Here is a 14510-nt window from a genome sequence, read left to right on the forward strand (position 1 = left end):
ATGGATAGGAGTTAGATATGAGACATGGATAGGAGTTAGATATGAGACACAGATAGGAGTTATATATGAGACATGGATAGGAATTATATACGAGACATGGATAGGAGTTAGATATGAGACATGGATAGGAATTATCTATGAGACATGGATAGGAATTATGTACGAAACATGGATAGGAGTTATATATGAATAAACCAAAACGATATATGATAGCTTGTTATAATTTGATATCACTGGACTAATCTCACGAATAAGACAGATTAAGAAGTTCACGTTTCTAAATATACCTTAGGTCAAGATGATTATGGAAAGCTTTCATGCTATTATAGCGAACCTTTCATTGTACAGTAATCCTGTTATCGATATTTGAAATGTTCTATTAATTTAGATCTGGCAAATTTATTACTGGACCGGTGTTATTGGTCACAGTATTCGTGTGCAATGTAGTATACTGTTTCAATATAAAGTTAGTGTAATAGTAGAAATGTGAATGGCTGTTGCATCAGTACTCTGTTTTATTTCGAGAATATCCTCTTTAGAAATATAAATAAATGTGAAATGAACTCATTTTTACCACTACATAAATATCATGATCAGACTAAAAATTATTCTTAAATGTCCGTGCAGTTCCTACAGGTCAAAATTTCCAAAAAGGAATGGCCAGCGGTTCGATCTACTGGTTAACAGTTTCTTCTCTTAAACAATCAATGGGAACAGACCTTTATTTTTTTGGCTGTAGTTTGTTGGTTCTTGTTATAAAACAATATTGACATGCTTCGTAATCTGAATCGTGAGTATCCAATAATATTTGGAACAAGGCTGTTCAGATACCTTACACGCACCTGGAAATTAGCCACCATGCTGAGTCCAAATGATGATGTGATGCCGATAACACATGAAGCAATATTGCACCTGTGCCAACTCGGTGACGCACTTGACACGTAAAGCATGTGTTTTAGATATAAATATCGAACAATGTTGTTCAAACCAACTGTAAGAAATAAACAAAAACTATTTGAAATACATTAAAAATATAAACACAATGTTATTCTGCAAGATAAACAAGAATCTTGATTCATCAAATTAGACGTATTAGATACTGATCGTTTTTACTGACTGGATATGATACTAATTAGGTAGGTTATTGCAATGCATGTATTAATGAGAACTTATATTTGGTTAGTACTGTGACTAGATATCGAATGTATTTCGTCAACATGTGACAAACGTGGTAGGACCATGTGGTATGTTAGCCTTTGGCTAAACATGTCATCCTTGTCAAATAAAGTTTATTATAAACGTGAATCAACGGTGCTGTGATGTGGTCATCCTGTAATGCTGTGTAGGTAAGCAGTCGTGAAGAGGTAAATAATAGAGACGTGTATTGGAACAGAAACAAGTTATTCGGATATGGCCATTAGGATTTAATGCAAAATCTATAAATAACCACATGGGGCGCAGTATATTCATGAATCCAGCTTCATTATGTACATATGTACCAGGACACAGATGTACATATCGCAGCTTCAACACAACACATCTGATCTTGATACGGATTTAAATAGGAACACAGGGGACACTTTAACAAAAGTAAAGTAAAAATATACAAGGATAGAAATGTACTGTGGAAGGATTAATGGCCCCTGTATAGTTCACAGGTACCCATATAATGTATGAATATATGACAAACAAAAGAAGTGAGGTTTAATCAAGAGGAATATAACTGCATAAGTAAATGCTGTCTTAATACAATGGTGAGGAAAGTATCATATTTAAACCGTTATTTCTCATACTCTATCGACTCCATTAAGTACCGTTACATTAGTCGCAACACAAAAGGTGTCGTTATAGAGTTGTAAACAATGCTCCCACATGTACAATTAAAGGAAAAGCTACGCTGTTATTAAAACATGAACCAAATATCGGGAAAAGTGGGTTTAAAAATGTCCGGTTGTTTTTGAAATTATTGAAGTTTTAAATTCTTAAGACGATAACTAGGTAATATGTACAAGGAAGTAAATGCCTAATCAATATGTCTAATGCTGTGTGTACCTATAACGTAACTACGTAAATAGGAAACCTTAAAGAGTTTTTATGATAATTGAATGCTGAATAGTCATAACACTGTAACACTAAGTGTGAATAAAGTAAGTCTGTTAGCTGTACATATCTAACGTACAATCGTAGTACGAGTACTCATTTGATCACCAGGGCCCGTTTTTCCTTACAGCCTGGTTATATAACGATTTAGAAATTTNTATTCGCTTGAAATCATCATGTAAAAATCGAGATCTATGAAATTAAATACTGTAGGTATTTTTTTAGGGAATAATAATTTCCTGTTGCAAATTTCTGGTCCGCATAAAATAGAAAAAAGAAGAGAATTAAGAATAATGGATTGCTTAACTGTATGAAATAGAGATAATTGGTAAATATGAGTTCCTGACCTATTTTCCGTGCGAAGGTAATCAAAACACTTACCTGATGTAGGGGAAGTCGTTGGTGGCTATATGACCCAGTACGACACCGACGAAGTATCTGAAGTAGTAGGATTAGGAGACTGTTGAGTAAATCCTTTTATAATAATAACGTATTTCATGATCAGTCAACACAGTCTGGACACAAAGTAAATCCTTTTATAATAATAACGTATTTCATGATCAGTCAACACAGTCTGGACACAAAGTAAATCCTAGTATAGTAATAACGTATTTCATGATCAGTCAACACAGTCTGGACACAAAGTAAATCCTAGTATAGTAATAACGTATCTCATGATCAGTCAACACAGTCTGGACACAAAGTAAATCCTANATCAGTCAACACAGACTGGACACAAAGTAAATCCTACATGTAGTATAGTAATAACGTATCTAATGATCAGTCAACACAGACTGGACATGATAATTGAATGCTGAATAGTCATAACACTGTAACACTAAGTGTGAATAAAGTAAGTCTGTTAGCTGTACATATCTAACGTACAATCGTAGTACGAGTACTCATTTGATCACCAGGGCCCGTTTTTCCTTACAGCCTGGTTATATAACGATTTAGAAATTTTAATGCGTGAATTTTGATACTTTCTAAAGATTTACAAACTTTTTTGTACTTTTTGTCATCAAAACATCAATATGAATCCTTATACATACAATTTAAGTTTTGAATTTCAATTATTTTTAAAAGTATTCAATTAAGTTTTGTTACGGTAAGTTGTCGTCAAGCTAACCAGGCGTTGAACCTCTGCACACAGGTCTCTCTTTGTATGTAAAACATTGTCAGTTATTAGATCGCTATTAAACAAAATGAACATTTACAATTTTTTCTATTAACAGGAAAACATTGTTGAACTTATACTCACGTAGAACAGCTCCGATATTAATACACTGGCCGAATATTGCTCGTTCTGGGTCTTGAATAGCAGTGTGACTACAAGTTGTCAATGTTATTGCAATAACTTCGTGATAATCTTGACAAGGACACAGTATCTTACAAAGCTTTCTGACACACATACACTTAAAATGTGTATAAATGTTTTATAACTACTGAAGCTTAAACATACAATATGTACGTCGATTTATTATAATCATCATTTTGTCAAATACAAAAAAATATCTCAAAATATAAAATAAATATGCTTTTCACAACATACATTTGGAAAATGTCACTTTTCCAGTAGAAAATGAAACTAGCTATAATTGGGTCCGAGGATATATAGTTGATTCCATATTTGTTTGACTTTATCTTTACTTCAGGATATTGATCAGTGTTATCACCAGGTATATATGTGTACGTGGATCATGATATCACTATATACAGCACGGACAATGTAAATGATGCATGGATATAGCATTGACACATTGAACAGTTAATATGGAATGTACATAATAGTTCTATACTGTTTTAAGCAACTGTATTGGGATAAGCAAAGGCAAATATTCGTGAATATTTAGACATTGACTTAAAAATAAGTTATAAAATTATTCGCTTGAAATCATCATGTAAAAATCGAGATCTATGAAATTAAATACTGTAGGTATTTTTTTAGGGAATAATAATTTCCTGTTGCAAATTTCTGGTCCGCATAAAATAGAAAAAAGAAGAGAATTAAGAATAATGGATTGCTTAACTGTATGAAATAGAGATAATTGGTAAATATGAGTTCCTGACCTATTTTCCGTGCGAAGGTAATCAAAACACTTACCTGATGTAGGGGAAGTCGTTGGTGGCTATATGACCCAGTACGACACCGACGAAGTATCTGAAGTAGTAGGATTAGGAGACTGTTGAGTAAATCCTTTTATAATAATAACGTATTTCATGATCAGTCAACACAGTCTGGACACAAAGTAAATCCTTTTATAATAATAACGTATTTCATGATCAGTCAACACAGTCTGGACACAAAGTAAATCCTAGTATAGTAATAACGTATTTCATGATCAGTCAACACAGTCTGGACACAAAGTAAATCCTAGTATAGTAATAACGTATCTCATGATCAGTCAACACAGTCTGGACACAAAGTAAATCCTATTATAGTAATAACGTATCTCATGATCAGTCAACACAGACTGGACACAAAGTAAATCCTAGTATAGTAATAACGTATCTCATGATCAGTCAACACAGACTGGACACAAAGTAAATCCTATTATAGTAATAACGTATCTCATGATCAGTCAACACAGACTGGACACAAAGTAAATCCTAGTATAGTAATAACGTATCTCATGATCAGTCAACACAGACTGGACACAAAGTAAATCCTAGTATAGTAATAACGTATCTCATGATCAGTCAACACAGACTGGACACAAAGTAAATCCTAGTATAGTAATAACGTATCTCATGATCAGTCAACACAGACTGGACACAAAGTAAATCCTAGTATAGTAATAACGTATCTCATGATCAGTCAACACAGACTGGACACAAAGTAAATCCTAGTATAGTAATAACGTATCTCATGATCAGTCAACACAGACTGGACACAAAGTAAATCCTAGTATAGTAATAACGTATCTCATGATCAGTCAACACAGACTGGACACAAAGTAAATCCTAGTATAGTAATAACGTATCTCATGATCAGTCAACACAGACTGGACACAAAGTAAATCCTAGTATAGTAATAACGTATCTCATGATCAGTCAACACAGACTGGACACAAAGTAAATCCTAGTATAGTAATAACGTATCTCATGATCAGTCAACACAGACTGGACACAAAGTAAATCCTAGTATAGTAATAACGTATCTCATGATCAGTCAACACTGACTGGACACAAAGTAAATCCTAATATAGTAATAACGTATCTCATGATCGGTCAACACAGACTGGACACAAAGTAAATCCTAGTATAGTAATAACGTATCTCATGATCAGTCAACACAGACTGGACACAAAGCAGGAGCATCAAGCATATATCCAAACACGACAAGAACATTATAACAGCGGAAGCAAGTAAATGATGTACTGTTTAGTAAAATAGAAAACAAATTATCGTAATAGACACACGGGGACAAATTCGGATCTTGATACGTTAAGGTGACAACAGAAAACCAAGAGACATCACAGAAAAAAGAAAATCATCATACAAATAACTTACAATACTGCAGACAGGTGGAAACAACTACTGTTACATAATTGTATATTTTATCCATTGATATTAATGTTCTTTACGCCATAACAATCAAAATATGTCTGAAACATTTTTTTGTTAACTCATTAGCTCATCTGTATTCATATTTGTGTACTTTTACTTGAAAATTCAAATATACTATTATTTAAACAATTCTATATGTGATAAAACAAATCACGCAACACTAGACAGTTTCGATTTTCGCCGAAGATAAGAACAAATGAATGAAAGTGTTAATAAAGTAATGGAAAAGATTGTAAATCAGAATGTACAGATGTACAGGACAAATTGTTACTATCGTCGCATGACACAAGATGTTGTGAAAACTTTATTCGCACTCCAATCGTTATTGACGAGAGAAAAAGATCATCAATAGTTGACACTTTGGATTTGGTCTCCTTATAGTGGGACAATACTACGTAGATAAAAAAGGCATGTTCAAGCAAATAGTTTGGGATAGGGGTAGATTGACTTGATAATAATGATTAAATATTATGATAATAATATACAACATTTATATAGCGCCCTATTTAATTTGTAAAATTACTCTAAAGCGCTGTACAACATATGGTCAATAGTATAAGTTATAATTTTTGAAACAAAAACAAAGGCTTACAATCACTTTTATACATTACAGATAATCACCGCAATGTCGCAATGTTATAACATTATTATTTTCGCAATCCCTTTTCTCCTATTGTCCAATTTCTACTACTAATACCGCCATAGGTCAAGGCTCATCATGGCTTTACCTCAAACCATACTATATGTTATATGATGAGTTTTGTAAGCCAATAGGTATACCCAAAACACCTGATTGTAGTTGTCCTTATATCTTAATCTACCAAAAGTCACATACCAAAGATCAAATATACATAGCGTACATTTAATCTATACTTACCCAGTCAAAACACGGCTTATACACAGCGAAGATTTCTATTGATACTTTTAATGGTAGTGTTATGCGTAGCTATGGTTGATTGCAGCGTAAGGTTTATCATAAGCTTTAAATATCTGTTCCTGTAATTTGTGCTGATCGTTGAACGAAACTAACATTTAAAATTCCATATTGTAAAAAACAATATATAATCAATGGCGACAATGGTTTTCTACCTGTTAGTTACCTTCAATAATAATTGAATGTAATTTAATGAAATGGTGGTTCAAAACGTACCGGAAGTAGTTATGACCAATGTAATATAATAAATCATTTCATACAAATAATCAAACATACAGAGGTGAATTGATAATAACTAAGATGGTATAATTAGATGGTTGTTTACAAAAACACGAAACATCGTATAGATCTTGACCAAGGTACCAATAATTCTTTGAATATTTACAATAAATATCACATATAAATAACTATTAAAGTTGATCAAAGGCACAGTCATTAGTCACTCGCGAACCATCGACCCTATCTTTGAATAAAATAAGTGATGACCAAATTACTATTATTAGTTATTTAGTAATGACCGGATATTATATATATAGAACTAAATCGATAATATGCAACGCAATTATGCTGGTTGGCCAATCACAAAGCCATTAACTTAAGAAACTAAATCAATAATAGCTACAGTACAATCACACGCTTGTCGTTATCTATTGGGAAATTTCCATTTAAACACTCGTATATGTACTCACGTGATGAAGATGGAGAAGAATAGCCATAGGGACGTGACTAGAGGCAGAATCCATGGCCGTTTCTGTAAAAATCCCAAACATCCGGGCGTCTTTGTTGCAATCTCGGCATCAAGTTTGTCCGTGCTGAATATATAGATAATAGGCATTGTTACGTAAAATAAGGCAACTACACATTATCAATTATATGTCTTACACAATATCAGAAACAGTTAGTAAACACAATCAATATATATCATAACCTCGAAACACAGAACATAATTTCAACAATGACACTTCTGTTTCCTTGAAGTTAACACACAGAAGTACAATACTATTTAGCAGAAGCGAAAAGCACGTAGTTGTCAATATTTTGTGAGATCAGAATCACAGCGAGAGATGTTTCTATTTAGTATACCGTGGTACATGTATGCATGTGTCTAATGTGTTATTTGTGTTCCCTACATAGTGTTTGACCTACATTGCACATTGACAGGTAAAATGTGTACAGAACACAAACGGTGTGATATATTATGTGATATTAAACACGGAAACATATGTATTACCTTTAGAAGCGGGTAAATAAAAACACACATTAAAGGTAGTACTGTATATTGTAAATGGTCCTGACGAGAGACTAGGGACACTCGTGGTCGATTTTACATACTATGTATGTGGGTATAGCCTTCAATTAAGAACGCCGGCTAACCATATCCATATCTACTTCAATCTATAAATAAGGCTTACCCGTCACCCACAGAGTGTCGTGACTTGTGTGGAAGACAGCAAGTGTCCTCCGCCATTCTCTCTCCTTCAGTATATCTGGTGCCAGTGGAGGTCCGTGTTAAAGTGTACAATTACACTCGATCGTATACCCTATATTTACAACTAACCATGTGACAATCAATTAAACTACGTATAACCTCAAATACACACATGTATATATGTCAGATAAAGAAAACTATCCAACTAGCTAAATATACACTTGCTGAATAATTCCCAAAAGGTAAACAAATAAGGTCAGTTGTGGCTTAGTTCCAACTTCTTATCACAACACTGAACACACCCACTGATAAGAACATACTGGGAACATTACGTTTCTCTCCATTATACTCGGGATGTTCAGTTATATACTGTTATAAGTTTAAGTGATTGTGTGTGTTACCTATGTAAATCAACACTTCCGAATGACTAATTCGTTTCCGAAAAGCCTATGTAAGCAATGTACAGTACCTATAAATAATTATATGTAGGTAATAGTCATCATCCCTATGGTATGACGGGTATCAGATAAATATCTAGTATGCTTAGTTGATGTATGTTGGCGTTATATGCAGTATGTGTGTATATACATACATATACATGAATTATGGATATATCATTATTATCAAAACACCATCAAGGAAGAAAATGAAAATACAACAGGTCGATGATATCGGAAACCCCAACATACATACAGAATACTAAATAAATATGTAATGTATATGTAAAGGCATATGAATAATAGGTATCATATTATTTCAAGATAGTAAGTGTATAAACAAATAATTTGAACTATTGAAGTACGGGTAATCTATAGTATTGTATACTTATGAGTACGTCAACGTGTTAAAGCACCATCTAAATGTGTGGTATATACAATGCCATTCACTCAGGTACGCCATGTTGATTTTGTTTTAATTTTCTGATAAATCTTTATGATTCAGTTCATAAATATTTCATATTAATATTTTTAATTTTAACTTTCAAATCAGTTCCATCAACATCATGTATACGTCTGCAGTATATTTGTGGAGAGCAAAATATTGGTATTGTCGGGATCGATTTTCAATAGCATTTTAATGACAGAACAAACGTTCTCATTTTTTTTTAAATATGTGTCGAGAGGCTGTTTCTATAACAACTTTATCTTCCACTGCAAAGTTAACAAAACACTTTTTCATCACCTGCTGATATCAGCTTGTGGCGAGCACTTTTAATGCGTGCGCTAGACATCTGTTACTGCAAACATCGAAGAAAAAACCTCCCCTAGCTCTTTAAATGATCAATATTATGCTAGCAACCAATGCAGTGTTGTTGTTTATTTCAGAATAGGTATAAATAATTAAGCCTGCCTCATCATCTCGCCTGTTTATTACTTAATTATGCATAGAAATGACTTTGTTAGGCAACAATAACATCGTAGGCGGCTTGTATAATGGCATCTATATATGTAACAAGCCAATACCTGATACGTTCATGTCTAACTGTTTAAATCTATCATTATAAAGACAATACTAGTCCTAAACATACAAAACATGTCAAAGATGTTACAACGTTTATGGTTAAATTATGGTATATTATGGTGTACTTGTATTTATTGGGAAGATGTGGAATATTTTAGTAACCTTGTCTGAATGGGGAATACTTTTCATGTCACAGAGTCCAAGTATAACAGGAAAGATTTGGGAAAAAAATATTCTGGGTACAATGTACCTAAATGTACCAAATCTACTTTCACGAATGTGTCTATAGTTAATATACATTTTACACTCGAATCTTGACACTTCATTAAACAGTCCCTAAAACTAGGAAGATATGTTCAGTCTCGGATGTGATTACTTCCAGCTTAAACATTTCGTGTTTCTATTGTTTAGTAATTTAGTTGTTGTCATTAGATAACTATTGTAATGTTTAGAAAACAGTTTCTCTGCAGTAATTTTGATTAGTGTGCATGATCACGCGTTATATTTGTTTGTATGTGTGACTCTAGTCTGTGTCTGACTGAGAAAAACGATCTTCAAGATATTAAATATTGGAAAACATGTCGCTTTAGTTGTCGCCATATAACTATAGAAATAATGAAGATCCGCCCCATCAAACTATGAAATCAGACCATAATATGACTAACTTTTCTGTAAAGCGATGCGAAACTTACATAATTCAGATCAAGATAAAGGAGATTGATGACACGTCATAAAGATATAAATGCAATTTTTAATTTTTATAAAATAGTTATATGTTATCCTTATCATCATTTATCTAACATTTATACTCTTGAATGTGTTGCACACTCAAATGAGTGAGTATATAGTATAGCATATAATGTTCTGTATAGTTGTATACATCTAAATACTCATTCACTGCGATGATGACTATATAATGTAAAATGTCACAACATGGGTAAGGAATGCAATGTTCACACTCACGCGTGTTTCTACGTATCTGGCCTCAACAACATTCAACATAGCAAGATAACAGTTACTGTCACGATTCTTTAAATTCAAACATAACAGGACCATAATGATCACAATTATCAGATTCAAATTGTTGACCAACGAGATGTATTTAAAAAAAAAAAAAAAAAAAAAAACACTTGACATAAAGTTAATTGAGCTTTGTCATTATGATACATCTGGTTCCTAAAACCCAAACTGTCTATCCAAAGCCTATCTACTGGGTACCGACATCATAACAAGCCTGACCTACCTTGTATAGGGGAATGCATCCATAGTAGACTCCTGCGTAATCACAAATATGTGTGTTGAGTTCCTATTCATCAAAAATGACTGAGTGAGCGTCGTGTGTGAGGGTATATCAATGTTAAGAGGATGCAGTTAACCTTGCTGAACCAGTCGTGCTTGACCTCACTTCCCTTCGTCATCAGGAGCGCTTCATTCCGGCGTGAATCAATACACAGTGCCTGTACATACAACAGGGATTCGGAGAATTAACTGTCACGTGCACAAATCTATTATTACCATCTAAGTATTTAATATTATCATGTATTGAAATATCCTTTCAGTATATAACACAGTACACTTATATTATAGATTATTTATCTAGAACGTTAAGTTGATATGTACATTTTGACTATTTGTTTATACTATGAATTACTTATAGTGTTTTATATTCTACGAAGTTTATATATGTATTTTTATAAAGCTTCTCTTTTCCTCTCGGCCTTTAAATCAATATTTCTCTGTGTAATGTGATCCTGATGTAATAATAGGAAACAGTCTACACAATGTTGTCATGTGACGATTACACATGTTACTTTTTTATATATCTACTCGATATGTTATTGATGTTTTGAAAAACATTAAAAGTTTCACATTCTGTAGCAATTTTACAGTTATCTCATTTGTGACTTTTTCTAGCACAAGGGCTGTTTGTTTATTTGTATTTATAGACAAAATCAAAGTACATTGAAGATATCAAGTTCTCCAGTATACTTTCATAAAAGAAACAATAATACGTCCTTGTGTAGGAATAGTACATAATTAGAGATAAATATTAATCTTAATATAAATTTGTCGAATTATATTATTGGTCAACGTGAACTACACCGGATAACAAAAGCAATGGATAAAAATATCTCGTCCAAATACGATTCTTGTATTTCGGAAAGACCAACAGAAAGCAATATAAATCACAGTGACAACAGAAACAAACATTGGAACTAAGAGACAAACATCCGGAACAAGGAGACAAACATTGGAACTAAGAGACAAACACCCGGAACTAAGGGACAAACATCCGGAACTAAGAGACAAACATTCGGAACTAAGAGACAAACATCCGGAACAAGGAGGCAAACATTGGAACTAAGAGACAAACACCCGGAACTAAGGGACAAACATCCGGAACTAGGAGACAAACATCCGGAACTAAAGGACAAACATCCGAAACTAAGGGACAAACATCCGGAACTAGGAGACAAACATCCGGAACTAAGGGACAAACATCCGGAACTAGGAGACAAACATCCGGAACTAAGAGACAAACATCCGGAACTAAGGGACAAACATTCGGAACTTAGAGACAAACACCCGGAACTAGGAATAAATGAAAACTAAAAACGAAACAGCTCTATTTACCGGCAGGAAAGAGAGGAAGTTTGACAGTACTTGGTCTTGATCAATAATTCTGACACAACATATTGGGAAATAAAATAGAAATGTCCTACTGTTACCAAACGTTCTAACACCACAAACCGTAATGTGTCATAAAAATTGTCTTATCATGATCAAACGTTTTAACATGACATACCGAGACGTATTACAGTAAATCGTGTTCTACCCTAATTATACGTCCTAACATCACAAAAGGAAGAATTTTACAATAAGAGAAGGCATACCGTGATCAAACGTCCTAGCACAACAGAGGGAGGACATTTCGATAATTCAAGTCCTACCGTAATTACAATGAATGATGTTCTACCGGGATCAAACGTCCTAGCACAACAGAGGGGGGACTTTTACAATAAGTCAAGTCCTACCGTAATTACGATGAGTGATGTTCTACCGTGATCAAACGTCCTAGCACAACAGAGGGAGGACTTTTACAATAAATAATGTTCTACCCTAATTATACGTTCCAAAATCACAGAGGGGGGACTTCTACAATAAATAATGTTCTACCTTAGTTATACGTCCCACAATCACAGAGGGAAGACTTCTACAATAAATAATGTTCTATCCTAATTATACGTCCCAAAATCACAGAGGGGGGACTTCTACAATAAATAATGTTCTACCCTAATTATACGTCCCAAAATCACAGAGGAGGGATTTCTACAATAAATAATTTTCTACCCTAATTATACGTCCCAAAATCACAGAAGGAGGACTTCTACAATAAATAATGTTCTACCCTTATTTACGTCCCAAAATCACAGAGGGGGGACTTTAACAACGTCCTCAACAACATACCTTAATGTTTTACAGCAAATGATCCTAGCACAACAAATGTGTCCTGGTAATGTAGGGATTTCCTTGTTGTATTCAAATCAGGCTACGTAGCTCAATGTCCATGCAGTCCGAATCACATGACTTAGTCCACGAGATTGAATTCCTATTGGTCTCTTCCAGATCACCCAGACAGAATAATGAGATTGTATAAGATCTGATCCGGTTCCTACGTCCGGAGCGGTTTAAGTCCCATGCCAATACGAGTGATCTGTGATGTTGATGACAACATTTGTAGACGCTTATGGTCCCCTTCCGGAGCCTTGTACTAAATATGGATATCATATACATGTACATACTTTAAGCTTCTCGGTAGGCAGTTCAATACTTTGGTTATTTGAATGCTCGGGAGTGAATTGGATATGATCTTTAGTACAACGAATATAAAATTAACCGTCTACTCAAAAGGCGCCAGAGGATTACTGGGACTAGAACAACTTAACGTAGATGACTTTGGCTAGTTTGTTAGTTCATTGTATGACAATATAAATGCGACAATGTTATAATATCTTACCGAGTAGATCAATTAGATATTAAAACAAATCGAACAGGTCATGGGATATTTTATTTCGATGTGTACTCGGACATTTCAATACCTCTTTGCCTTGAGTAATGGTGCAAATGACTGTGGCATAACGAGCTAAGTTCTACTGTGTAATGATTATCACAAGGTGTAGAATTGTACGTTTACAACGACTAATATGTTAACGGCATATGTTTGTACGACAACACATTTACGGCATGTTTCATTATAATGACTCATACCAATGCCATGATTCTTTAAGATATATAGAATCATGACCTGATTTCTAACATTGATATCATAGTGTCTGCAATGATTACTGAAGTATATGTGTGTTATCAGATCATGTATTGCCAACCTAGTTTCTTCAGCAGCATCTGGCCTATTTTCAGTTCTCTTTTTGGTTTATTATGTCTGTCCTTTTATTTGTATTTTTGTTTCTTCTCATTTTCTGTTCTGTTTTTGTAATGACATGGATTTTGTAATTGTGTATTTGTTTTCTATTTTTGCTATCACGTGTTTTTTTCTGTCAAAGTTAAATGCATACAATAATCTTATCTTTATTCGGACAGCTGACTTCGCGACATTTCCAAACTTAACATGGTTTATGCTGGTCATTATTACGATATAATTTCGTTATCTTGCGTTTTGATGGGAAAACCAGTCGGAAGTGAAGTATTTCATTACAGGATAAAAGTGACTCGATTGGTTGATCAGATATGGCAATAACAAGTGTTAAACTGAAGTACATACTTCTATTGTACTGTTTAGGTGTGCCGGACACATCCTGGTGGTGATTTAGTGACTATGAAATGTTTCCTGTTATGGGTCAAGGATGTTATGCATAAAACTGAAATGTCGTTATTCGTGGCTCAACCTGACAATTGAAGTTAACAAATGTTTTCGAGAAAATCCCAAAAGATCGATAACCTCTGCTCCGTTTTTTACAAAGGCGTCTCAATACAGAGTGATGCTCTTTATCCTGATGG

General features: G+C 33.9%; 1 protein-coding gene across 2 annotated transcripts; it reads right to left on the reverse strand.

Annotated features, from left to right (window-relative positions):
* Positions 1-6: 6 nt before the first annotated feature.
* On the reverse strand, positions 7-13216 carry LOC110465880 (DNA damage-regulated autophagy modulator protein 2-like). 2 transcript variants are annotated; one of them, XM_021522012.1, is made up of 6 exons: positions 12963-13216; positions 10738-10951; positions 7294-7416; positions 4205-4261; positions 3362-3429; positions 7-991 (listed from the first exon to the last, which is right to left on the reverse strand). In XM_021522012.1, exons 2-6 carry the CDS (start codon positions 10806-10808, stop codon positions 705-707), a joined length of 606 nt encoding a protein of 201 aa, XP_021377687.1. In that variant the 5' UTR covers positions 10809-10951; positions 12963-13216; the 3' UTR covers positions 7-704. The 2 variants fall into 2 exon arrangements, with proteins under 2 accessions (XP_021377687.1, XP_021377697.1); XM_021522022.1 differs by lacking the exons at positions 10738-10951; positions 12963-13216 and adding an exon at positions 8017-8408.
* Positions 13217-14510: the final 1294 nt, after the last annotated feature.

Source organism: Mizuhopecten yessoensis, unplaced genomic scaffold (assembly GCF_002113885.1).
Source record: "Mizuhopecten yessoensis strain PY_sf001 unplaced genomic scaffold, ASM211388v2 scaffold1595, whole genome shotgun sequence".
In the NCBI taxonomy this organism is placed as follows: domain Eukaryota; kingdom Metazoa; phylum Mollusca; class Bivalvia; order Pectinida; family Pectinidae; genus Mizuhopecten; species Mizuhopecten yessoensis.